The sequence below is a fragment of the Chelonia mydas genome, chromosome 3, assembly GCF_015237465.2.
Source record: "Chelonia mydas isolate rCheMyd1 chromosome 3, rCheMyd1.pri.v2, whole genome shotgun sequence".
Taxonomy (NCBI): Eukaryota; Metazoa; Chordata; order Testudines; family Cheloniidae; genus Chelonia; species Chelonia mydas.
Genome location: NC_057851.1, coordinates 66,187,400 through 66,213,970, shown reverse-complemented (window position 1 = coordinate 66,213,970; position 26,571 = coordinate 66,187,400). Strand labels below are relative to the sequence as shown.

The 26,571-nt window shown below is 44.4% G+C and overlaps 1 protein-coding gene and 1 long non-coding RNA gene across 6 annotated transcripts in view; one reads left to right on the top strand and one right to left on the bottom strand.

Annotated features, from left to right (window-relative positions):
- Nucleotides 1-25,762, bottom strand: LOC122464995. 2 transcript variants are annotated; one of them, XR_006289483.1, is made up of 2 exons: nucleotides 25,546-25,762; nucleotides 1-1,326 (listed from the first exon to the last, which is right to left on the bottom strand). It is a non-coding gene; the product is annotated as an uncharacterized LOC122464995 (long non-coding RNA). The 2 variants fall into 2 exon arrangements; XR_006289484.1 differs by having other exon boundaries at nucleotides 1-1,288.
- RNGTT (RNA guanylyltransferase and 5'-phosphatase) overlaps nucleotides 25,644-26,571 on the top strand; it is a 449,575-nt gene continuing 448,647 nt past the window's right edge. For 3 of the 4 annotated variants that reach the window (XM_037894456.2, XM_043542650.1, XM_037894455.2), the window contains exon 1: nucleotides 25,771-26,000. In XM_037894456.2, the coding sequence (XP_037750384.2) occupies nucleotides 25,778-26,000 (223 nt within the window). In that variant the 5' untranslated portion in view covers nucleotides 25,771-25,777. Of the gene's footprint in view, nucleotides 26,001-26,571 lie in introns of all 4 variants that reach the window. The other variant, XM_037894454.2, reaches the window with a different exon arrangement.

Genomic DNA, 26,571 nt, shown 5'->3' with positions numbered 1-26,571 from the left:
ATGCAACTTGTTCTATCTCATTCCTCTAAGGGAAATTTTGTTGGTTGGTCCCAAATGCTTTAATAAATAAAACATCTGTATATCTGAAGTAAAACAAACAAACAAAAAATCACCTGAAGCATGAGAGATCATTGACATTTCAGTCTTAAGGCTTTTTAAAGGTTGCTTAATTACATCAACTGCCCAGTAACTGCTTCACCAACCCAGTGATTAGAAAGTGTTTATCTCCTTCACAGTTGATTAGTGTCTTTTGCCACCAGGCAGCTACTGAGATAAGTAGCTGCTTTGGCAGGAATGTCCAGACTTATGAGCGTGCCTCTTACCATGATTAGATTCCTGATCTAGTTACTGGTGCTTGAGGATAAATTGTGGTGCAGTGCTGTGTCTTGAGTCTCAAAATTAATTGGATTCAATTGTGTCTCTTTGGGTATTACACAGCTATTTTTTTTAATGGTTTTAACTACTGTGGTTGTGCTGGCAGGTTACTTGGACAAATTTGTGTGCTAACTACACTATAGCCCCCAACTATGCTAGAGCTTAAACCTTTTGTGGGTCTGTTTTTGTAGTACAGATAAAGGCTTGTGGTGGGGGGAGCTTGTCCATCATAAAATAGCTTTTTGTTTTCAGCTAGTGAGTTCATGTACCCCCCTGGAAGATTTGAGTACCACCAGGGGTACATGTACGGTACCCCAGTTGACAATCACTGGACTAGATGATCTACTGGTCCCTTCCGGCCTTAAACTCTATGGAAATTAATAGGTGTGTATATATAAAGAAAGTAGAAAACAAAATATCACCAGAATTATCTCTAGTTTTGTCATTGTTTAATAATCCTGGCTATATAGTGTGTGTATTCAGATATTGTTTTAGGAATATTTGGTAGAAAGTAGGGAATTTTTCCACTATTTGGTAAATGTTTAAATAAAAAAATCACAGATCTTTCTGTGAACTTTGCTAGGTCTTCTGGGTGGGGGTGGGTGTGTGTGTGTGTGTTTCTCCCCGCCCCCTGGCAAACCTAGGTTTTTTTAATAAAACATGAGCAACAAACTTTCACAATTTAACTAAACAGCAGCAACAAGTTTTATTCGTTAACGTCACTTAAGGTAACTTGAAAAGAAACTGCTTAAGTCAAAGTACCCATTGCCTTTGTTCCTCTTTCCTTTATGACAGCTGAGCTCTTTGCTTACTCATTTTCAGACAGGGATTTTCCTTTTTGACTCCCTCAGCTGGAAGGAGAGTAGGGGTTTTCCTTCGCAAGTTGGAATTTTTCATTTACCAGTAGCCTTTTCTGTACAGAGATTGTAATGAATTATATGTCTTGTGCTCCTTAAAAAGAAACAAAAAAAACCCTGCTGCTAAATTATTTTTTACTTCCTGTGTTGTCCATTTCTTTGTGCCTGGTAGATAACAATTTGAAATCTACAAGATTCCCTCGTCTGTATTATTTCAAATTCATTAGTTCAGTCCTACTACTGAAACCCTTGTCTAGGCCGTAATTATTGCTCAATATGATTACTGCAACTTACTCTTCTTTAGCCCTCCTTCAATCTGACTAAATTGCTGCTAAGAAGGTGGTCTCCCTTGCTTACTATTCAGGCTTATATTCAGCCCCTTTTCAAGTACCATCATTAGCTTCCTCTCACCTTCTTCCCCAACTTTAAGCTTTTTACTTCTGCCTCCAATTCCCTGTATAGTTTAGGTCTGTCTCTCTGATCTTGTCTTTTACCCCCTGCCTAGTCCCTTCACTCTGATTAAGCCACATAGCTATTATAATATATGCTTGGAAATCATGCCCTCCTAAAGTCCAAGCAGCATAAAGATAGTTTCTTCTTGTTAGGGGTTTTCCCCTTCCTCCCAGAGTTGATGGTGGTGGGATGAGTTCACATGCCACAATTACAAAGGATTACAATGCAAACACTTGATATCATTTTATAACATGGGGCACAGATGTTATAAGTGAGATTAGTACATGCAGTGTCTTACAGGCATTTCATAAAATCTAAATACATTCTTATAAACTTAATAATATTAACACAGGTGAGCCAGACTGGTTTCCAACTATGTATTGGCCAGTGTTCAGTTGAGGCTTATGGGCCTTTGCATGAACTAGCACATAGTCTACCAGCATCATACCAACTACCTGACTAGGATGGTGATGGTGATTTTGAAATGCTCAGCGAGATTAGAGAAGCAACAGAAACCCCCAAAATAATGGGGGACTTCAACTATCCCCATATTGATTGGAAACAAGTCACCTCAGGATGGGATGCAGAAATTACATTTCTAGATACTGTTAATGACTGCTTCTTGGGCAGCTAGTCCTGGAACCCACGAATGGAGAGGCAATTTGTGATTTAGTCTTATGGGATGCACAGCATCTGGTTCAAGAGGTGACTATAGCTGAAACACTTGGTAATATCAACCATAATGTAATTAAATATAACATACTTATGGGGGAGGGAGGGAATTCCAAAGAAGCCCACCACAGTAGCATTAAATTCCAAAAGAGAAATTACATGAAAATGAGAAGGCTGGTTAAATGGAAATTAAAAGGAGGAGGCACAAGAGTGAAATGCCTTCAAGCTGCATGGAAGCTTTTAAAGAACATCACAAGAGGCTCAAACTAAATATACACCCCAAATAAACAAACAGTAATAGAGCCAAAAAATGCCACCATGGCTAAATAACAGAGTAAAAGAGGCAGTTAGTGACAAAAAAGACATCTTTTAAAAAGTGGAAGTCAAAACCTACTGAGGAAAATAGAAAGGAACATAAACTCTGGCAAATCAAGTGTAATAGTATAATTAGGCAGGCCAAAAAGAATTTGAAGAGGAACTAGCAAAAGACAAAAACTAAAAAGCAATATTTTTTTTAAGTACAGTAGAAGCATGAAGCCTGCCAAACAAGCAGTGGGGCCACTACCTGATTGAGGTGCTAAAAGAGCACTCAGAGAAGACATGACCACTGTGGAGAAGCTAAATGAATTCTTTATGTTGGTCTTATCACTCAAATCAGCCTTTCTATCAGATGAGTAGCAGATAACTAATGTAATACCAATTTTTTAAAAAGGCTCCAATGGTGATTTTGGAGATTACAGGCCAGTAAAGCCTAACTTCAGTACCAGGCAAATTGGTTGAAACTATAGTAAAGAACAGAATGATCAGACACAATATATTGGGGAAAAGTCAACATGGCTTTTGTAAAGGGAAATCATGCTTCACCAATCTATTAGAATTCTTTGAGAGAGTCAATAAACATGTGGAAAGGGTGATCCCATGGATATAGTATACTTGGACTTTCAGAAAGCCTTTGACGAGGTTCCTCACCAAAGACCCTTAAGAAAAGTAAGCTGTCATGGGATATGAGGGAAGGTACAAAGGATAGGAATAAATGGTCAGTTTTCATAGTGGAGAGACGTAAATAGCAGGGTCCCCAAAGGATCTGTGCTGGGACCAATGTTGTTCAACATATTAATAAATGGTGTTGAAAAAGGGGTAAACAGCGAGGTGGCAAAGTTTGAATACAATACAAAAGTACTCAAGACAGTTAAGTCCAAAGGTGTCTGTGAAGGGTTACTAAGGGATCTCACAAAACTGGTGACTGGGCAAGAAAATGGCAGATGATGCACAATGCTGATAAATACAAAGTAATGCACATTGGAAAACAGACTTCAAACTATACATACAAAATGATGGGGTCATCTTGGAGTCATTGTGGATAGTTCTCTGAAAACATCCACTCAATGTGCAGTGGCAGTCAAAAAAGCTAACAATGTTAGGAACCATTAGGAAAGGGATAGATAATAAAGACAAAATATCATAATGCCAACTGTAAATCCATGGTATGCGCACAGCTTGAATACCGCATCCAGTTCTGATCGCCCCATCTCTCTCTCTCTATTAGAATTGGAAAATGAAAATGCATAAGGAAGAGTTATTTACCCCTTCACATAACACAAGAACCAGGGATCACGCAATGAAATTAATAGGCAGCAGGTTTAAAACAAACATAAGGAAGTACTTCACACAATACACAGTCAACCTGTGAAATTTACTGTCAGGAGAGTTTGTGAAGGCCAAAACTCATAGGCATAGTTTGACTGCTATATAGCCAGGAGGGTGGGGGGTGGGAAGCAAAGTGTCCATGTGCACATGCATACATGTGCATGCTGAAGCCAATGCTCAGCTTAAGTGTATACCCCAAATTAAAGAACACAGTAAAAGAACTAAAAAAGAGCCACCGTGGCTTAACAACCATGTAAAAGAAGGGGCAATGAGGGATAAAAAGGCATCTTTTAAAAAGTGGAAGTCAAATCCTAGTGAGGTAAATAGAAAGGAGCATAAACGCTGCCAAATTAAATGTAAAAATGTAATAAGAAAAGCCAAAAAGGAGTTTGAGGAACAGCTAGCCAAAAAGTCAGAAGGTAATAACAAAATGTTTTTTAAGTACATCAGAAGCAGGAAGCCTGCTAAACAACCAGTGGGGCCCCTGGACGATCAAGATACAAAAGGAGAACTTAAAGACAATAAAGTCATCGCAGAGAAACTAAATGAATTCTTTGCTTCAGTCTTCATGGCTGAGGAGTAAGGGAGATTCCCAAACCTGAGCTGTCTTTTGTAGGTGACAAATCTGAGGAATTGTCACAGTTTGAAGTGTCACTAGAGGAGGTTTTGGAATTAATTGAGAAACTTAACAGTAACAAGTCACTGGGACCAGATGGCATTCACCCATGAGTTGTGAAAGAACTCAAATGTGAAATTGCGGAACTATTAACTATGGTTTGTAACCTGTCCTTTAAATCAGCTACTGTACCCAATGACTGGAAGATAGCTAATGTAATGCCAATATTTAAAAAGGCTCCAGAGGTGATCTCAGCAATTACAGACCAGTAAGTCTAACGTCAGTACCGGGCAAATAAGTTGAAACAATACTAAAGAATAAAAATTGTCAGACACATAGAAGAACATAAATTGTTGCGCAAAAGTCAACATGGTTTATGTAAAGGGAGATCATGTCCTACTAATCTATTAGAGTTCTTTGAGGGGGTCAACAAACATGAGGACAAGGGGGATCCAGTGGACATAGTGTACTTAGATTTCCAGAAAGCCTTTGACAAGGTCCCTCACCAAAGGCTCTTACATAAATTAAGTTGTCATGGGATAAGAGGGAAGATCCTTTCATGGACTGAGAACTGATTAAAAGACAGGGAACAAAGGGTAGGAATAAATGGTACATTTTCAGAATGGGGAGGGGTAACTAGTGTTCCCCAAGGGTCAGTCTTGGACCAATCCTATTCAACTTATTCATAAATGATCTGGAGAAAGGGGTAAACAGTGAGGTGGCAAAGTTTGCAGATGATACTAAACTGCTCAAGATAGTTAAGACCAAAGCAGACTGTGAAGAAGTTCAAAAAGATCTCACAAAACTAAGTGATTGGGCAACAAAATGACAAATGAAATTTAATGTGGATAAATGTAAAGTAATGCACATTGGAAAAAATAACCCCAACTATACATACAATATGATGGGGGCTAATTTAGCTACAACTAATCAGGAGAAAGATCTTGGAGTCGTCGTGGATAGTTCTCTGAACACGTCCACACAATGTGCAGCGGCAGTGAAAAAAAGCAAACGGGATGTTAGGAATCATTAAAAAAGGGACAGAGAATAAGACGGAGAATATCTTATTGCCCTTATATAAATCTATGGTATGCCCACATCTTGAATACTGCGTACAGATGTGGTCCCCTCATCTCAAAAAAGATATACTGGCATTAGAAAAGGTTCAGAAAAGGGCAACTAAAATGATTAGGGGTTTGGAATGGGTTCCATATGAGGAGAGATTAAAGAGGCTAGGACTTTTCAGCTTGGAAAAGAGGCGACTAAGGTGGGATATGATAGAGGTACACAAAATCATGAATGGTGTGCAGAAAGTGAATAAGGAAAAGTTATTTACTTGTTCCCATAATAAAAGAACTAGGGGCCACCAAATGAAATTAATGGGCAGCAGGTTTAAAACAAATAAAAGGATGTTTTTCTTCACACAGTGCACAGTCAACCTGTGGAACTCCTTGCCTGAGGAGGTTATGAAGGCTAGGACTATAATAGGGTTTAAAAGAGAACTGGATAAATTCATGGAGGTTAAGTCCATTAATGGTTATTAGCCAGGATGGGTAAGGAATGGTGTCCCTAGCCTCTGTTTGTCAGAGAGTGGAGATGGATGGCAGGAGAGAGATACTACCCGTTAGGTTCACTCCCTCTGGGCACCTGGCATTGGCCACTGTTGGTAGACAGGATACTGGGCTGGATGGACCTTTGGTCTGACCCAGTATGGCCGTTCTTATGTTCTTAAGACAGTTCCTTTGGCTCACTGGCTTTCTTCCCCCGCCTGGAGTGGTACTTGGGCTGCCGATGCTGGGGGAGACAGGCTGTCTTAACGGGGGAGCTCCAGCTGCTGCTGGCCACTACTCTGGCATCGGCTGCTGCAGCGATGTTGCTGCTCTTGTGCTGCTGCAGCTGCCTGCCTCCTGGGGTTGCTGCTGCTGTCGAGGGGATGCCATATGCCCGGCTCCTGCTTCCCCCCACCCATTCCCGTATCTCCTTCTCTTCCACATCTCCTCCCCCTTCCACTCCCCACTGTCCCTGGCCCCATCCAATCCCATTGTCTCTTACTCCCACCCCCTTTCCTCCAGCCCTCCTTGCCCTGTCCCCCCGGGCACCCACCGTTGTACAGGAAACAGGTGGGCACTAGGACCAGGAGACAGCAGCAAGATGCTTGGGCAGTGACCCAGAGCACAGGAGAACAGCTGCCTCTGAACTGCCTCCTCCATCCCCTGAGCTGAAATGTGCGTCGGTGGCGGGAGGAGGAGGTGCAGTGTGGGAAAGACAAAGCCTCCCCCCTACCCCCTGGGCAGGCGGAGCAGAGCAAGCTTCCCCAGTCACAGAAATTGGTGAGGGAAGTTACAAGTGTCACTTGAACACTTGTAACACCCCCCCCCCATTTTTTGGGGGGGGGCAATGCTCCCCCTACATTCCCCCAAACTATGACTATGCTAAAACTATAATTGGGTTCAAAAAAGAACTTGATAAGTTTCTGATAGGTCCATCAATGGCTATTAGCCAAGATGGGCATGGATGCAATTCCATGCCCTGGGTGTTCCTAAACTTCTGACTACTAGAAGCTGGGACTAGATGACAGGGGATGGATCACTCAATAAACTGCCCTGTTCTGTTCACTCTCAATGACAAGCACTTGGCACTGGCCACTGTCAGAGACAGGGCTAGATGGATCATTGGTCTGACCAAGTATGGCCGTTCTTATGTTCTAAGCTGTTTAAGAAAATAATGTTACTGCAGTTCTGAGTGCTATGATAAATTAAAACCTTTTATAAGGAGACAAGGAAATTAATCAGCTGCGGCCTAAATTTTTTTCCTGAGGATTATGTTCATGAGCACCACTTCTGATGCCTCGTATGATAGGGTCAGGTGATGCAATATCTGTGAAATATGTATGACGCCCCAGAAGACAATTCAGTGCTGTTATCCTCCTGTGTGCAGTACTATCTTTGGCTTTCTAAATGGAAAGTTGTCTGTTGTCGTTAGAATCATGAAACGAGAAAAACGGTTGGGACAAGACTGATGACATAAAGCTCAGTTCTGCCCCTTTACACCCATACAGCTCTAACCATTGGAGGCTATATGGCCGTATTTATTAATTTTAACAAATATGGAACAGGAAAGTCAAAGAGCAGGCCTCCCTGACTCTGGATTCCTCTCCACAGACAATCCTCACACGCTCCTGCATTGGTTCATCATAGGGTGACCGGAGAATAAGTGTGAAAAATCAGAACCCTATTTTTTTCAGGGTGAGGGGATAGTTGCATATATAAGACAAAACCCCTAATATCAGGACATTTGGTCACTCTAGTTCACCATCGTGGGCTTTATTTACAATGTGCTATTCCAGTCCTTGCCCTCCTACATAATGCTTTTTTAACTTGTCTCTAGGCACAAGGGAAGAGTGCTCACCTCCCAAAGATCCTGGGTTTCTCTAGCCCTTTCTTCCTTCCTCTTTCTGCCAGTTTTTTAAGTGTCCTCAGCTGAAGAGCTGGTACACCTTGTTAACTGGTTAATAACCCAGTACTTTCTCAGTTATCTCACCAATTTGGCCCACATGGGGACACTTACAAAGTGCACACAGTGGTGAGTCAGCTTTAGGCTACACATGCTCTGTCATAGTGGATAAAGAGAATATGGTAAGAAAAGGAACGTTTCAGAACTTAAGAATATAGGATTTGACAAATCAGATCAGGCCCTAGTCTACCAAATCTCATATCCTGCCTTTGGCAGGGCCAATAGCTTGGTTCAGAGGAAGGTGAGCCCTCCTCCCAGCCCCAGTTGCATATATTCAGCAGCGTTGCATGTTGCAACATAAAAGTGCAATGTTCTACATAAAAGGCTTGCATGTTGCAACATAAAAGTGCAATGTTGTACATAAAAGGCTGTATGGGAAATTACGTTCAGATGGTAATTCAGCCTCTGAATCACGATAAATCTGTGTCACTGAGGGCCCATCTGCTCTTTAAACAGAACCATGTCAGGGGACCTGGTTATAATCTGATTCCAGACTATAGGGTAGATAAGATGTTGACCATATGATTGAACAGTGCTAAAACTTTGGACTATCCAAGGCTTTAGAATGGCTTGGTAATAGAGGTAAGATTTAATTTACACTACAGAATAAAACTAGGTTGCAACAGGGTCCCTATAATGGTTTGAACTGTAAGACACCCATGTCCTAAAACAGATACGAGCATAACAAGCTGTAGATATATTGCATAAGTGGTAACTATACAACATACAGACTTTGTGAATTCTGTTTAGATCATGTTGAAAATCACACTAAAAGAGCCTTTTCATTTATCCAGCATGACAGAAACTTGTGTTTTAAGAGACTTTGTAAGGAAAAAAAATCACCTGCATTATTTGTATTGTGTTGTACAGCTACAATTCAATGGAAAAAATCATGATTAACCAATGGGTCATAATAAAAATGTAAAATCTTTTTATTAAACATTTTTAGTACCTGTCAACAAACATTCTAAAGATTTCCAATCCAAACAAAAGCCAGGCTCTGCAGCATTTTGGTGAAGCATATTTTCATTGTCATATATGTATGTATATAAAAATACTGTATTTAAACCTGAAATTGATCAAGATGACTGAGCAGGTCACTATGTAAAGTAAAAGCTATGGAGTATGTCTCCTGTATGTGTTTAGATAAACCAGAAGTGAAATTGCATAATTTGTTGATGACTACTGGCATTTACGTAGTGTTTTGGAAATTCTTGATTGCAACATTCATTTATTCACAGATGAATGTTTGCAGCTGTGAAACCAAGCATACACTATTTTTGGCCTCACTTATTTATAACCTAAGTTTTAAGACTGGGAGAAACAGACACTCTTAGAAATAATTAAATTAGGTAGGCTGTGCTGCCAGCCTTCATTGTCAGGAGAGACAAAACAAGGAACTGGGATAAAACTCAGTTTGTTTCCATATGTGTTCGTAAGTGAAACCACATAACTTGGATATGCTGCTGGCACCAATTTGCATAACACTTTGGAAATTCCCGAAGTAGGACATAAACGTTTCAGGGGCTGGACGTACTTAGTCAGGAAATCCAGTCATACCATTATGCAATATATTTATTGGAATGACTAGTCACTACGCATGCCTAGATTGCATATCTTTAGTTATTAACTCTCTGTTGTATGTAAAGAGCACCCGGTTGAAACAAACATATGAAAAGTCTGATTGTAGTCTCTCTACTCCACTTCTTTTAATTAGTGAGGATTTTTTTCTGACGCTTCTCTTTTCTTTCCTTATTTGTTCTGTTGTGGAGCACAACAACAGAACCTTTGTTCTATTCCTATCAGAGCTGCTTATATATTGTGATATTTTTCAAAGTATTGTTCCATTGGTATTTTTGCAATATCTCTGAGGAAAGTACATCAATAAAAGGATATGTGCTTTGCAAATACATGATGTTGAAAAGCCTTTGTACCAATCATCTCAAATAGTAACTTTATTTTTAAATTAGTTCAACTTTGGCCAAAACTAGGTTCTATCTCCTGAAAGCAGAATGCTTGTTGTGGGATATCTGCAGGTCTGGGAACATACCAGGGAATCACTGCAGGGGTGGCTGTATTCGGGGTAGGAGAAGGCCAGGGGACCTGCAATGGAGACAATAAATGGATCTAAGACTATGTAGAAAAGCTAGTGAGAGTATAGCCCGACTAGGCATGTCTCAGTCTGTAAGGCTCTCCCTCTACTCATATTGGCCTATGCCAGTTAACTGGCAGTACTGTGTGGGGAGGGGATGGCAGCCCTTTGACCAAATGCTCACTGCTACTACTATCTCCCGTAAGTTTAGAAGTTACTTTCCTTATCTCCGAGGTGACTATGGCCTGGTGTTTACTACAGAGTTAGGTCAGCCTAAAACAGCTTACGTTGACCTAATTATGTCAGCGTACACACCACAGTCTTGTCCTGCCGATGTAAGTGCCCTGCTATACCAACATAATAACTCCACCTCCACAAGAGGCATAGGGCTTATGCTGGTGTAGTTAGGGCGACGCAGTGTCTACACTGCATTACTTACATTGGCAGTTGACTGTCTTGTCAATTTCACAGCTCCATACTGCTGCCCGGAGGCTCCTTGCTCAGGAAACAGAGAAGCAGGGGTACTGCCCCCAACTCCTGGCTGGGAGCAGGGAGCCAAGAGCCTGGGGAGGGGAGAAGGGACAGCTGGGCTCCCAGTCATAGATGCTGACTCCGTGGGTGCTCCGGGGTTGGAGCACCCACGGGGAAAAATTAGTGGGTGCTCTGCACCCACCAGCAGCCAAGCTCCCCTCCCTCTCCCACCCCACCTTCTCCTCTGCCTCCCCCCAGCGCACCACATCCCCGCTCCTCTGCCTGCCTCCCAGCGCTTCCCACCTGGCCACCACCAAACAGCTGTTTGGCAGCGTAGCAAGCTCCGGGAGGGTGGGGGAGGAGCAGGAACGTGTCATGTTCAGGGGAGGAGGCGGGGAAGAGTCGGGGCCGGGGTGGGGATTTGGGGAAGGAGTCGGAATAGGGGCAGGGAGGGAGCGGAGTTGGAGTGGGGACTTTGGGGAAGAGGTTGGAATGGGGTGGGGCATGGGAGGGGCCTCATGGAAGGGGTGGGGCCAGGGGCAGAGCGGGGTCGAGCTCCCACCAGCGGGAGCAGAAGCCAGTGCCTATGCTCCCAGTGTGGAGGTGTGCAGAGCTCAGAGTCCTGACTCTCAGCCCCCCACGCTGCCCCTCTTCAGTTGGAGGAAGCGCTCCTGATGAGAATGCACACCACCGACAGAAGGAGGGTAGTGCACAGTAATTACTGCAGTGGCTGTAAGTAGACCTAACATAGGTTGACTTAAGTCTGTAGTGTAGACATGCCCTAAGTGAGATTGTACCAGTTGAAGTCATCACATCTATCTGTGGTTAAATTATGCCAAAGTTGATTTGATATAGCATAGAAAACAAAGTGAAAACCACAAACAAAAGTTAAATAGATGATAAATATAACTAAACTAACCCCTGCAAAAGGCACGCTGTCCCTTGTTAACTGATCATTCTGAGAGACAGAATTTCTCTTTGCCTTAACAAGCGGTCAACTAGCATTCCAGCATTTATATATGAGGATTTTTCTACACTACAAAATGCCCCCTATGCTAACAATGGGTGTCAGCAACTAGTACAGCCGAACACAGCTGTAAGTGCAGATCAGGACAAATCATGTACAGCACCATTTCAGTAACTGAAGCAGGTTTTAACCATGGTTTGCTGACCATGATTTGTCCACAGTCCTTGTCTACATGAGAAAATTTTAATATAATTGTATAGTATAATGCCCTGTGTGGACACTCATATTCTAACATAAGAATAGCTTTTGGGGGTTGACTTTAACCCCCTTTCCAAGAAACATAACCCAAAGCAAGCACCCCCTCCCCCGGAAAAAAAACAGACAGCCTCCCCCACCTAACCTTCTTACACTGGAATAAGTGTCTTCGCACTGTGGGTTATATCAGTTTAGCTATATCTGATTAAATTCACACTTTAGATTATATGGAAAAAACCTTTCCTGTGCAGACAAAGCATCAGCTACACTTGCAGGTAAAACTATATGCAGCACCAGTTCAACAGCACCACCTGCCAGAAACTGATTTTTTTCTACCGAAAGCAAGAATGGAAAGTTTGTGTGGGCCATGTCTCAGAAAGGGATGTCTCATCTTCTCTTTCCACCCTTTGTCTAAAAATAGGCTTTTTCTCCTTTGATGTGGTAATATAGTTTTTATCTAATTCAGTGCACCATTTAAAAAGCGAAATATGGTAAAACAATACTGAGCTTCCTATTTTAAGCCAGGGCGCCCTTGAATATAATCAAGGTTTTAGTCATATTGTGGTATATTAATTCTGATTAGGGATGTAAATAGCATGTAAAAAACCTAACCATGTAACCAATTAAAATTATATCGGTTAAACAGTTAAATGTTTAATGGGGAAACCAGGGGACAGGATGTTTTACATGGGATTCTGCTGCTGCCCTGCACCAGGGATCCCTGCTGCCGCTGGTGTCCCAGGGATCCCCCCTGCAGCCGGTGTCCTGGCTGCCAGGCCCACGGTCAGAATTCAGCTGCTGGCCCTGCCACTGGGACTCCACTGCTGGCCTCATGCTGGGGATCACTGCTACCACCCCACACAGGCCGCTGGCATCCCTAAGTGTGGGGCTGGAAGTGGAGTCCCAGCGGCGGGGCTGGCAGCTGGGATTCCGGCGGCGGGGCTGGCAGCTGGGATTCCGGCCGTGGGGCGAACAGCTAGGACCCTTGGTGTGGGGCTGGCAGCTGGGACCCCGGGCGTGGGGCTCGCAGCCGGGATCCTGGGCTTGGGGCTGGCAGCCAGAACCCCGGGTGCAGGGGTGCGTGTGGCGGCAGCCGGGACCCCGGATGCGTGGGGCAGTAGCTGGGACCTCGGGTGCGGGAGGCGGCAGCAGAACCGAAACTGATAAGCATCAAGTTTAGCGGTTAACCGGTTAAATTTTACATTCCTAATTCTGATATTCCTTCTTTCCCTGTTCCATTGTTTATTTGAATACTAATCTGCATTTAATAAAATATTGAATTTCTCCTGTCTAAGTGTGACCTTCTGATGTTATGCATAAACACGCATGTTTTTCTTATTCCTCTTTAAAGTAATAAATATAGTACCTGATTCAAAGCCCATTGAAGTCAATTGGAATTTTTCAGTTAATTTCAGTGGTCTTTTGACCAGACCCATAGAGTCTCTGACACAAAGTAACTATTACAAAGCAACCCTTACAGATCCATATTATACAGAACAGTAAAAAATTAAGTTAACTTTAGTGGATACAATTCAGAATGGGTATAAAAGACCTCAGCCATTACAGAGATGAAGAAGGAGCCTGTTCAAGAGCCGTATCAAGGAATTTCTGCAGGTTGGAGGCAGATAAGGAATTATTCACTAACACAAACAAACCAACCAACAATGACCACATTATTGAAGAGGACTTAAGATAACTTAACTTAACAGTGCTTTGTACTCTCTCAGAACACGAAACTTGGCAGCCAAAACCAGAAACCTCTGAGAACCAGGAAATACTCTCAACCAATGCACAAAAATTAGAGAACCATGAAATTCAATGAAAGTAAATGCAGTTAGAGTCAGGCCTCCTACCCCACAATCCCACACAACCTTAACTTTTTCCTTTTTGATCGCCACTTGGAGAGGTCCTTAGGGCAGATCACAGTGCTGTATCTTCCCTAAGATACTGTCTAAGGGTAGTGGGGAGGATGAAGAAGACTAGTGCTACGAAAACTCTAAATAAGTTTTACATGTTTAAAATACTCTGATCCCTTCTCTAAGGAATCTCTCAGGGAGATTGCAATACCTCAGTCTGCACTGAGGCTTATTATTTAGGATGATGTATGGCAACTTGCTGCTAACTCCCTGGATCAATGGTGCTGCACAGAGCACAGTGAGGGTCCTTAAATATATGAATAAGGGTATGCCTGGGACATGCGATTCCCAGCTTGAGCTAGTGCCTAAAAAGAGCAGTGTGTCCGTGGTGGCACAGGCTGAGGCTGAGTACAATCCCGCCTGGCCCTCTGGTTATGTACTTCAGTGGCTAGGCTGAGCTACCGTCCATGGTGCCATGGACACACTGCTATTTTTAGGTGATCACTCAAATAGAGCTAGCACAGTACATCTAGGCAAGCTGGCAATTACAACTCCAAGCTTAAATGGCGCTGGACATCTAACACAGTGAATGCCAGTGAAAATCAGGTTGGATCAGAGGCTAAAATAGGGAATGAACAAGTTAAAAAATTACTTAGACAAGTTAGAGGTCTCCAAGTCACCAGGGCCTGATGAAATATATCCTAGAATACTCAAGGAGCTGACTGAGGAGATATCTGAGCCATTAGCAATTATCTTCGAAAAGTCATGGAAGACGGGAGAGATTCCAGAGGACTGGAAAAGGGCAAATATAGTGCCAGTCTATAAAAAGGAGAACAAGGGCAACGAAGGAAATTACAAACATTCAGTTTAATTTCAGTATCCGGAAAGATTATGGAGCAAATAATTAAGCAATCAATTTGCAAACATCTAGAAAATAATAAGGTGATAAGTAACAGTCACCATGGATTTCCCAAGAACAAATCATGTCAAACTAACTTAATAGCTTTCATTGACAGGGTAACAAGACTTGTGGATGGGGGGAAGCGGTAGATGTGGTATATCTTGACTTTAATAAGGCTTTTGATACTGTCTCACATGACCTTCTCATAAACAAACTAGGGAAATACAACCTAGATGGAGCTACTATAAGGTGGGTGCATAGCTGGTTGTAAAACCATTCCCAGAGAGTAGTTATCAATGGTTCATAGTCAAGCTGGAAAAGCATATCATATGGGGTCTTGCAAAGATCAGTTCTGGGTCTGGTTCTGTTCATCATCTTCATCAATGATTTTAGATAATGGCATACAGAGTACAGTTATAAACTCTGTGGACGATACTAAGCTCGGAGGGGTTGCAAAGTTCTTTGGAAGATAGGATTACAATTCAAAATGATCTGGACAAACTGGAGAAATGGTCAGTAAAGACATATGCAAAGTACTCCACTCAGGAAATAACAATCAGCTGCACACATACAAAATGGGAAATGACTGCCTAGGAAGGAGTACTGTGGAAAGGGATCTAGGGGGCCATAGTGGATCACAAGCTAAATATGAGTCAACAGTGTAACACAATTGCAAAAAAAGCAAACATCATTCTGGGATGTATTAGCAGGCAGGAGCAGATTTACCATGAAACAACCCGTGTGGTGGCACGGGGCCCCCAACAACAGTGCGGAGTCCCGGCCTGTGGTGCAGCAGGACTCAGGCAGGCAGGCTGCCTGCATACTGTGGCTGGTGGCCCCATCCTGCTCATGGAAGCAGACAGCTGCTTCTATGTCTCTGTGCGCCCCGGGCAGCGCATGGAGACCCGTTGCCCTCCTCCCCCAAGGCGCACGCAGAGACGTGCCAGCAGCAGTGCAGCAGAGCTAAGGCGGCTCCCTGCCTGCTCTGCCTCCCTCCCTCCCTCTGCACCACTTCAGGAAGCGGCCAGCATGTCCCTGTGGCCCCTGGGAAGGTGGTGTCTCCATGCACTGCCTTCGCCCTGAGTGCTGTCTCCGCAGCTCCCATTGGCTGGGAACTGTGGCCAATGGGAGCTGTGGGGGCAGTGCCTGCGGGCAGCAGCGCACGGAGACCCCCTCTCTGCCCCTGCCTAGGAGCTGCTGCTGGAGGGGTGTGTGTGCCAGTTGCTTTGGGAGCCATGCTGCCCCCTTACCACCCTGCTGCACCCCAACCTCCTGCCCCAGCCCAGAGCCTGCACCCCATACCCAAACTTCCTCACAGAGCCTGCACCCCACACCCCCTGCTGCACCCCAGTCCCCTGCCCCATCAAGGTACCTCATTTTATTTTCATTTACTTTCCATTACTTATAATATAGGAGGAGGATAAAAAAAAAGAATGAAAAACGGGGAGGAAGGGGGAGATAGGAGAGAATGTTGTTTTTCTTGGCTGCGTCCCAAGGGGGGCACCTGAAAATGAAGCTGCACACAGGGCCCCACTAACTCTAAATCTGCCACTGTTAGCAGGAGCGTTGTAAGCAAGACACAAGAAGAAATTCTTCCGCTCTACTCCACACTGGTTAGGCCTCAGCTGGAGTATTGTGTCCATTTCAGGAAAGATGTGGACAAATTGGAGAAAGTCCAGAGAAGAGCAACATAAATGATTAAAGGTCTAGAAAAAATGACCTATGAGGAAAGGTTGAAAAAATTGGTTTTGTTTAGTCTGGAGAAGAGAAGACTGAGGGTGGACATGATAACAGTTTTCAAGTATATAAAAGGTTGTTATAAGGAGGAGGGAGAAAAATTATTCTTCTTAACCTCTGAGGATAGGACAAGAAGTAATGGTCTTAAATTGCAGCAAGTGTGGTTTAGGCTGGACATTAGGAAAAACTTTCTAATTGTCAGGGTAGTTAAGCACTGGAATAAATTACCCAGGGAGGTTGTGGCATCTCCATCATTGGAGATTTTTAAGAGCAGGTTAGACAAACACCTGTCAGGGATGATCTAGACAATACTTAATCCTGTCTTGAGTGTAAGGGACCGCACTAGATGATCTCTTGAGGTCCTTTCCAGTCCTACGATTCTATGCAGACATAGTATAAGAGTGTAGAGCTGGAGTTGCATGGGGAACATGGAAAACGGCATATGTTGTTAGAGGGAGGTAAGATACAGTTATAGTCTCATTTGACCATCCTGTGCACTCAATGAGGCAAGGGTCCTGTGGAGAAAATAGTACGTGATCCTGTAATTAAAGACTATGTCATAATTAATATGTACAGAATGACGGCAAAACTAAGGTTGCAAGGCCAGCCTTATTCTGGCATTTTCTAACTTTAAAGAGCTTGACTTTACAATGCATATTATTTTGTTTTAATGTAGTTTCTTTTGTATGAATCATATAAATACATAATCAAATATATAAAAACCAGCTAACTAATAAGACATGTGGCTATCATCATCCTAACCACATTGCTTGTTATGTTGTATTCCTTTCCCCAATTTGTAATAATTTTCTTGTTCTTTTAGATTGTAAACTCTTCGAGGGATGGACTGTCTTCCTAAATGTGTGTACAGTGTTTAGCTCATTTTGGGTGATACTGAAATAAACCATAAAAATAGAATTGTTATCCCCTCCAACTATTGATATTATGGACTCTAAACTTTATCCTTACAGGTCCCCATGGTATACAGATAGTGTTGGATAGATGAAGTAGAAAGAAAGACAGCTACAGTGCTGGTGATGGAAGTATTTACCAAGTGTAACTGATTATAGCCAAGTTTTGGATGTCTTATGTCATAGCTGTGCGAGAAGCCAAGAAAGGTTTCTTCACCTCTACTACAGCATCCAGGAAGTCATGATCAATTAAAGTATTTTGGGTGTAGGCAGATAAGTTAATCCATGTTGCCTTCACATGCTGTGGAAGTGTTTCAAGCTGTGAAGTGTATAAACTATACTGCAGGCAAGATTGCTCTGACTTGGAATTAATTATTGGCCCCAGTAGAAGAAGAATTTTGTTTTGGGAAAGAAGATCTGAGAGTCTGTGCTGACTGTCAGGTAGCTTTGAAGACAATGTCCACAGAGTGTTGTTGACACTTTTCTACAGGCCCTAGAAAGAGTTGCCAGAGGTGCTCCAGTGGCCACATTGGACCATTCTTTTGAGAGACATCAACTACAAAGGCAGAATATCTCAGGCACCTCAGGCCTTGAAGGAACTCTAGTAGTGATTTCTCAAGACGGACTCCTGTAAAGGACCGGTGGAATTCTGGTATGCCTCACACACAGCAAGAGAGTCATATGCCAATGTCTTGGGCTGGGGAGCCCATTGTGGGATTAGTGCCCTTATTTAGAAATCTAAAAGATATTGTCCATATCTTATGTTTAAGAAGGTGGTGTTAAAATTAACAGCCCTACTTAGATTCGTAACTCTCTAATGAGTACCAGAAGTAAGGGTCCCAGATATTTCTCTATGTCAATATTGTGGGTTCTTGTTTTTATTGGCTAGGAGAACAAAAATAGCTTTCTTGTCTATTTTTTTATTGTCATTAAGCTTTGAGAAGTTTGTGACCTCCAGGCACATGAAAATAGAACTGTTGCTGTCTGGCCATCAAGTGAACATCTGCTACTTATTTCTCTGATGATCGCATCTATTGCTTTTGTTCACTATTCTTGTCAGGAGGGCTAGCTATGTTATGAAGTGGGTGGGATAAATTTTTTTGGATTCATACTATGTGAGGGGTTATGGCTTGCAAGGCGGTAATGGTAGGTGCCAAGGAAGGGGATATCCTAATAACATTCAACTGTTCAAGGGATTTTGAATTAAAGTAATTCTACCATGAACTAATTGTGGCATCTCTTCTATGTTGGATTTTATTATAGAGTTTGAATTAACAGTGTCATCATCCATTAGAGATTTGAGTTGAAATTGTCATTTTCCCAGCGCATAAGCTTGAACAATTAGTCAAGATTTCAATAAAGACTCAGAGGTGAGTTGTTCATACTCCTTTCCTTACTCTCCTATTTTTATAGCTTCTTGGAGTTTACAGAACCCAGTTTGACTGGGTAATTTCTTTTGCTCCACTAAATGATCATGATTTCCTGTCTTTGAATATCTATGCGGAAGTATATGACAATCTTGCATTAGGGAACATGTCCAAGAGTTGTTATTGCTTTATTTTTAGACGGCTTCCTGTTTGTTTTGGACACAAAGAAGATGAGTTGTTCTAGTCCCCAGACGTAAAATTAAGTTATGTATATGTGGGGCCATGGTACCCCCTAATGTCCTAAAGATTTTTCTTATTTGTTGCAGAGTAATTTGTTGGGGAGTAGCCTTAAATTGGGAGAGCACTATAATTTTAATTTTATTTTTGGAACTTGTGCCAGGGATGCCAAGAACTTTAGATAGGCACCTCTTCTTAATTTTGCATAAATAATAAAAAAAAAAACTTCCCCCTGAAAATATGTTTCTTCCAGTTGCTGGTTTGGGAAAATTATAATTTGTTTCAGATGCTAGGATGCTAAAGTTAGTCTCCAAGTCCATTTTTTGGCACCAGAACAAGTGACATGATTTTCAAAAATACTGAGCACCCACCAGTTCTTTCTTATTTTTATGGGAGCTGATGGGTGTTCATCTTTTTTGAAAATCAGGCCATTAATTTCATGCCTAAAGATAGATTTAGGAGCTGAAATTTTATGTACCCATTTAAAAAAATCTTATTCTAAATCTCCAAAGTATATTTTAATTTCAATGATTTTCCATTCCAACACCATTGCAATGTAAGTGTTATTGGGGTACAGTATGACTAGTCTAACAGGTTATAATATTTATTTAGATTTAAATAATATTAAAAAAATCTATACAAAGAGCTCCAGTCAACCTGACAATTACAACAACATAGTAATAACCACTTAGTTGCAGTAAAATCATATCTACATAACCTACAAAGTCAGACCACCTGCAGCATTAAACAATCAAATCGTAACAAATTAAGTCAGCCAGCCAGTAAATCAAAGAAAAGTATTTTCTATTCAATACTATTTAAGTTTTTATACCACACATAATCAGTTTATAGGCTCCAGGTTAGTTAATGGCTTTTCTTCTTAGGAAGTGACTTGGGATGCACAGTGGAAGAATGCCCCTGTGTGACTGCTGGTACAAATCAGAAGCCACTTAGTTTATGTAATAACCTAGGGTGATATAAATCCTGTTGTAGTCTCAGATTAGTGGTTAATCTTTCTGTTTTTTCTTTTCTATATTTGTTTGCCAAATTTTTATTGAAGAGGTGGATTAATTTAGGTAGTTTGTAGTAATATACCCCAATTCTCTGCAATAGTGAAAAAATAGTTATTTACTAACTTTCCTTGGCCTGCATTGCTTCCAGCTCTCAAAACAGTCCCACTGGAAAGATGGAAATGTCTCTTTCAAAAACCATTCTGAGTGAGGCTTTTATTTTAATATTAGAATAGAAATAAGAATCCAGATTTCTGTATTTCATCATAGACATACACAAAGAATGCCAGACTGAAACAGAAGAGTAACAGGGTTGCTGACCTGCGCTACTATAGAAAAGAGCTTTTGCTCTTCATTCAGGCAAAACTCCTAGTTCTGATTTGTAACAAGCAGTAACAGTAACAAGATTGAAGTACTTAAGCTAGCTAAGGTTAGTATTTTAAAATAAATATGTTAATAGTTATTTTATATTTTTAATTATTTCAGGTTACTGGCCAGATAAGAATTAGCTGATAAGGTTTAAATTGGTGACTAGATACCACAGTCATGGGTGAAACAGAAATGCCTAGAGAAAAGGAGTACTTATGGCACCTTAGAGACTAACAAATTTATTTGAGCATAAGCTTTTGCGAGCTACAGCACACTTCATCGGATGCATTCAGTGATGTAGCTCACGAAAGCTTATGCTCAAATAAATTTGTTAGTCTCTAAGGTGCCACAAGTTCTCCTTTTCTTTTTGCGAATACAGACTAACACGGCCGCTACTCTGAAACCTGTCAGAAATGCCTAGATAATCTAGATAAGAGAAGAGAGAACATATGTAAGAAGCATTTAAGACAGTGTTCCCCAAACATTTCACGGTTGCACTCCCCCTTACCCCTGTCTGCGCCCCCAACCCCACCAGGAGCCGGTAGTGCTGGGGGGGGGAGCGCTACTGACAGGGGTAAGAGGGTTGAGTCTGGGGCTATGAATGGAGTCATGGTGAGGGGTTGGGGCTGGGGGCGGGACTGGGTCCGGACTGGGAATGGAGACATATTGAATTCTGGGAGGCTGGCCCACTGGGCTCCCTCACCCTCCACAGGTGGTAAAAGGTCTTGCCACTTGGCGTGGAACAGGAGGGTGAGGAAGTGAAATATGTGGAGCACAAGCATGTAGAGTTGTTCCCTAGGCGCGGTTCGGAAGCGAAATGGCTGCACTGCGTGCAGATGGCTTGGGTTGCGGAAAAAACGGGGCCGGGGGCTGGGGGGGGACTTGCGGGGCAGGAGCCTGATGAAAAGGTCGGAGAGCCAGAGGTCTGGAGTGAGCGGGGGGCACCCTCTCGCAGGACCCGCTCAAGGAAAACCCAAGAGGTGGGCAATAAGGCTGCGCCATCTTCTGGAATATGAACAGGAGGGTCTGAAGGGTGGAGAGCCCCATGCGTCGACCAAGCACCTAGTTTCCCTGCTCGTAATCCAGGAGGTCTCTCCTGGTTTCTGCCAGGATCAGCCTCCGGTGCACCGAGGCGGACTCTGCCGCCTCCACACTAAGATGGGGTTGTGTAGCATGGGCTCTGAAGTTAGCCGGGAGCTGGGGCTGGAGCGGAGTTGAGGGCAGAACAGGGCTGGGTGGCGATCCCTCCCTACCCCCTGTGGGGGCTGGCTCAGGCCCCGCTATGCCCCCCCAAAGTTCCTCCATGCCCCCCTACGTGGGTGCACCCCACAGTTTGGGGACCTCTGATTTAAGGAGATGATATTTCATCGAGTCGTGAATAAATGGATTAACTTCTTACTGAGGTGATGGAGTCCATAGCATTAATGTACTGATTAAAAGCTCTTTGGGGCAGCAACTGTCTTTTCAATATATGTACACCCAGTGCCTAGCACAATGAGGCCCCAATCCCAAAGTAAATATTAAATAAATATAATAATTAATTTGAGGAAAAATGGATGACTATCTGGAATTTATCAAATTCTATCCAGGGATTTATAAACTGTAAATTACTGGTATCTCTGAACCAGAAGAGGTGGGAGTAATCAGTTCCCACAGTGGATCCTGATCCTGAACAGGGCTTAGATTCTATCATAATATAACAAATAACAATTTTTGTGTCTTCCCCCAGCTCAGCCATGCTTTTTCTGCATGAGAGTATTTCTGAATTCTTTGATCATAAATTTTGTTTTTTAAATAATTTTATAATTATATGTAGCGGCATAGAGATGTCAGAGTGTCATCACAGTTCCAGACACAAAGAGTCCATAATCTATTTGTATTACTACACTATTTTTCAGCTGTGTATATCACTTTGGGCCTAATTCCGTCACCCTTGCTCACCTTACTCTGTGAATAATCATGATGAAATCAGAATTGGGCCCTTTGTGATTGTTCTTTGTTTCTCAGACCCTTTCTAATCTTGATTACGACTTCCTGCACTCAGATTTCATTTTGTCTTTTCCAGATGGTCTCTTGGCACCATCTAGTGTCTGACTGTTGCATGTTCAGCTAAGGAACAAATGGGATCTTAGTTTCAGTACAGTATAGAATATAGTGCATATGTGATGAAAAGTTTCAGAAAATAAATGAAATATAAGTTACTTCCAAATGAATAGCTGGACGTGGTAATAGTGCATTAAGTTTAACCAGGATAAGTATGTGGCTAGCCAATAGTCTTAGAATATTAATAATCAGAAAATAAACTAGCAAAATTGTAATCTACTAATTTTGACAACTGTTCTTATTGAAACTGCTCATTTCCCTTTCTCTAGACAAATATTGATACAGGGTGTGATCTGCAATTTGGACCTCTCTATGGTTCCTCATTTTATACGTAAATCTTGCCAATTCTTTCTTCATAACATCTAAGATGTGGCCTTTCTTATCCATTTGTACAACTAAAATTCTCATTCAAACTCTCATCATTTCATATATCAGCTACTACAATATTGTTCTCTTTGGCTTTGACAAATACAGTCTTGCCCTGTGCATATCCATTCAGAATGCTGGTGCAAAGATCACTTTCTTAGCTTGTTGCTTTGACATTGTCACTCCTCACTTTGAATGCCTCCCCAGGCACCTCCTTCTCTCTCACATCAAACATAAACTGCTTGTATTCACTTTCTTTGCTCATTGCTTTTATCTTGTCACCCCTCTTTTTGAATCCTTCCACAAGCTCCTTCTTCTCTCTCTCATGTCAAACATGAAATGCTTGTATTCACTTTCAAGTACCTTCACAGTCAATCCCCAACCTATCTATCATCTCTCATTTCCTATCAAGCGCTACATCAGGGGTCAGCAACCTTTTAGAAGTGGTGCGCCGAGTCTTCATTTATTCACTTTAATTTAAGGTTTCACATGCCAATACTACATTTTAACGTTTTTTAGAAGGTCTCTCTCTATAAGTCTATATATTATATAACTAAACTATTGTCATATGTAAACAAGGTTTTCAAAATGTTTAAGAAGCTTCATTTAAAATTAAATTAAAATGCTGATCTTACACCACCGGACCGCTCAGCCCGCTGCTGGCCTCGGGTTCCATTCACCTAGGCCGGCAGCGGGCTGAGTGGGGCCTGCGGCCAGGCCCCCATCTGGCAAGAGGCTGGCAGCCAGAACCCCAGACCGGCAGTGGGCTGAGCGGGGCCAGCAGCTGGGTCCCCAGACCAGCAGTGGGATGAGCGGCTCAGCCCACTGCCGGTCTGGGGTTCCGTCCGCTGGCTCCTGACAGCCAGGGTCCCGGCTGCCGGCCCCGCTCAGCCCGCTGCTGGTCTGGGGTCCCGGCCCTGTCCACATAGAGTAGGTACCTACTTTCTCCCTGGTTCTGGCCCATTCTCTTCCTCTCTCTGCACTGAGATGAGGGTGGGAGTACGTTGAGAACAGGGCTGGGGGTGAAGGAGCAGGCTGGGGGTTGGGGTGCAGGGTCTTGCCAGGAGCTAGAAAGAGGGAGGGGGCTCAGGGTTGGGGCAGGAGGTTTTGGTGTGGAGTGCTTACCTGGGCAGCTCCCATTTGGTGTGAGGGGTGCAGGTGGGAATGTGGGGGTGTGTGTGCAGGAGCTCCCATTTGGTGCTCAGGGTGGGGATGGGGATGTGGATGGTGCAAGAATCAGGGCATGGGGTGTGGGGGGGCTGGGTATGCATGGGGGGTGCAGGAGTCAGGGCAGGAGGCTTGGGGGGTTGGGTATGTGTGGGGGGTGCCAGAGTCAGGGCTGGGGTTGTGGGGGGGTGCAAGGGTCAGGGCATGGAGCTGAGGTGTGTGGGGGGTGCAGGGGTGAGGGCAGAGGGCTGGGTTTGTGTGAGGAGGGTTCAGGGGTCAGGGCAGAGGGAGGTGCAGGGGTCAGGGCAGAGGGCTGTGGGGGGTTCAGGATCAGGGCAGAGGGCTGGGGATGTGTGAGTGGGGTGCAGGGGTCAGGGCAGAGGGCTGTGGTCGTGGGGGTGCTCCCAGCCCCCTGCCCTGAGCGGCTCACGGCAGGGGGCTGGAGGGGATATGCCAATTCCACCCCCTTCCCCAAGGTCCCCGGAGCAGAGAGCCCGCTGCGGCTCCGATTTCCCTCTCCCCATCCGTAGCAAAGGCCATCAGCTGAGGGAGGGAGAGAAGGAGGGGCAGGAACCCTGCACGCTGGGAAGAGGCGGGGGGAGGGGGAAGCTTGCCTCTGCAAGGAGAGAGCGATGGGTGGGGGCGGAGAAGAGTGGGCTGGGCTGGGCAGGATTTTTAATTGCACGCTGCTGTCCCCGGCAGACAGCAGCGTGCCATTAAAAATTGGCTTGTGTGCCATAGGTTGCCGACCCCTGCGCTACATGCTTGGCTCCAACTGACCAATGATGCCAGCCTCCACTGCCTACTTGTTAAATTTTGAACCATCTTGTGCTTTCTCCCATGCTGCCCCACATGGGGAAACACTCCCCAAAACTATCTGCAAAGGTATCTCATTATCCACCTTCAAATCCCTTCTCAAAACTCTCCTTTGCCGTGATTCTTAAAAACAAAACAAACAAACAACTTGACAATGATTAGGCTGTTGCTGTGTAAAGACTGTGTATTGCCTATCATGCTCATTGTTCACTTGTACTCCCACTGCTGGTCTGTCTGTAGCCCTCTGTTGTCTCTTGTCTCATACTTAGGTTCTCAACTCTTTGGGACAGAGACTGTATTTTTGTTTTGTGTTTGTTCAGCACCTAGCACAACAGGGTCCATGATGGGGCTCCTAGGCACTATGGTAATACAAATAATAAATAATGATAATTTAGACTCCTATCTTGCTTTTGCTCATGTGGCGCCCCACTGACTTCAATAGGATTGTGTGGACCCCAGGCTCCACACACGTGAATCTGATGGAAGGAGTAAGGTCACCGATTATGAGAGCAAGTGTGTATGTCTTCTAGGGTGACCAGATGTTCTGATATGACGGGCTTTGTCTGAGACAGGAAACTATTGCCCCTCCCCACAAATAAAAGTGTCCCAATTTTTCACACTTGCTATCTGGTCACCCTTGTTTTTTTCCTCCAGGCTAGCAGGGTTGTTCTATCATTTCCTGGTACCCCAGTAGCACCTAGGCACAGCCCAGGCTGGCTTGTGCTAGGTGCTGTACAAACACACACCAGCAAAGGCAGTCCCTGCCCTGAAGAAGTTACACGCTAACCGTGGGCAGGAGGCGGGCGCAGCTCCATCCTCCCCTCGCAGGCAGGGCTGTACCGAGGTGGTGGGCGGGTTCCCCTGCCAGACCCGGGCCCCCATCGCGCAGCCGGAGCACCACCCCAGGGCCGACCGCCGCCTGAGGGAGCCGGGAGGCGCTGACACTAAACGCCGTCGCCCAAGCAACGCCCCGCCGCGGCTCGGCCCTGGCAAAGCAGCTCCGGAAGCGGAAGTGGCGTATGTGCAGCGGTGCATTGTGGGGAGCGGCGGTTGCTGTGGAGGTGGATCTGAATGAAGCTGCGGCGGGGAAGGGGCTGCTGGAGCCGCTGAGTGGGGAGGAGCCGCGTCTGCAGCCCCCGGCCCGGGTGTCAGCGCGAGCTCTGTCGGGCGGCGCCGCCATGTCCTACAACAAGATCCCGCCGCGCTGGCTGCGCTGCCCCAGGAGGGGGCAGCCGGTGGCAGGTGAGCGGGGCCGGGGTGCTCGGCGCGGGGCGGCCACAGCTTCCCCGTTCCGCTTCGAGCCGCCGAGAGGGAGGGGGCGCCGTGCCGGTCGGGGAAGGGCCGGGCGGGGTAACGGGTCTTTGGCCCCGGTGGTGGTGTCAGGAGTCGTAGCCCCGACCCCATCCGCGAGCCGGGCCGGTTGAGTGCGGGGCGGCTCCCCGGGGCTGGGTGTGGGGCGTCGCAGGCACCAGCGCTTTCCAGGGGAGCCCTTGGGACCCGGCGCCTCTCGGCCCCCTCTCTCCTTTCCAAGTGGCGTCTCGCTACGTTTTCACTTTTCGGTCCCGTTTGATGCCCCACCTCTCTCATCCTCCCCCAGAACTGCGCCCTGGCCCCCAGCACAGCAAACCTTCTTCCCACAAAGGACTCGGGGGGGGGGGGGGGGAGAACTGGCAACCGGCAACCTTCAGTCCCGCTTCTCTCAGAAATCCTTCTACCTGTAAAACAGTTGTCCCTTTTTGCTCTTGTATCCACCAATAAAAATTGTCGTCCTGGATCAGATGGAGCTGCTGTAAAGGGAAAACGGACTAACTTC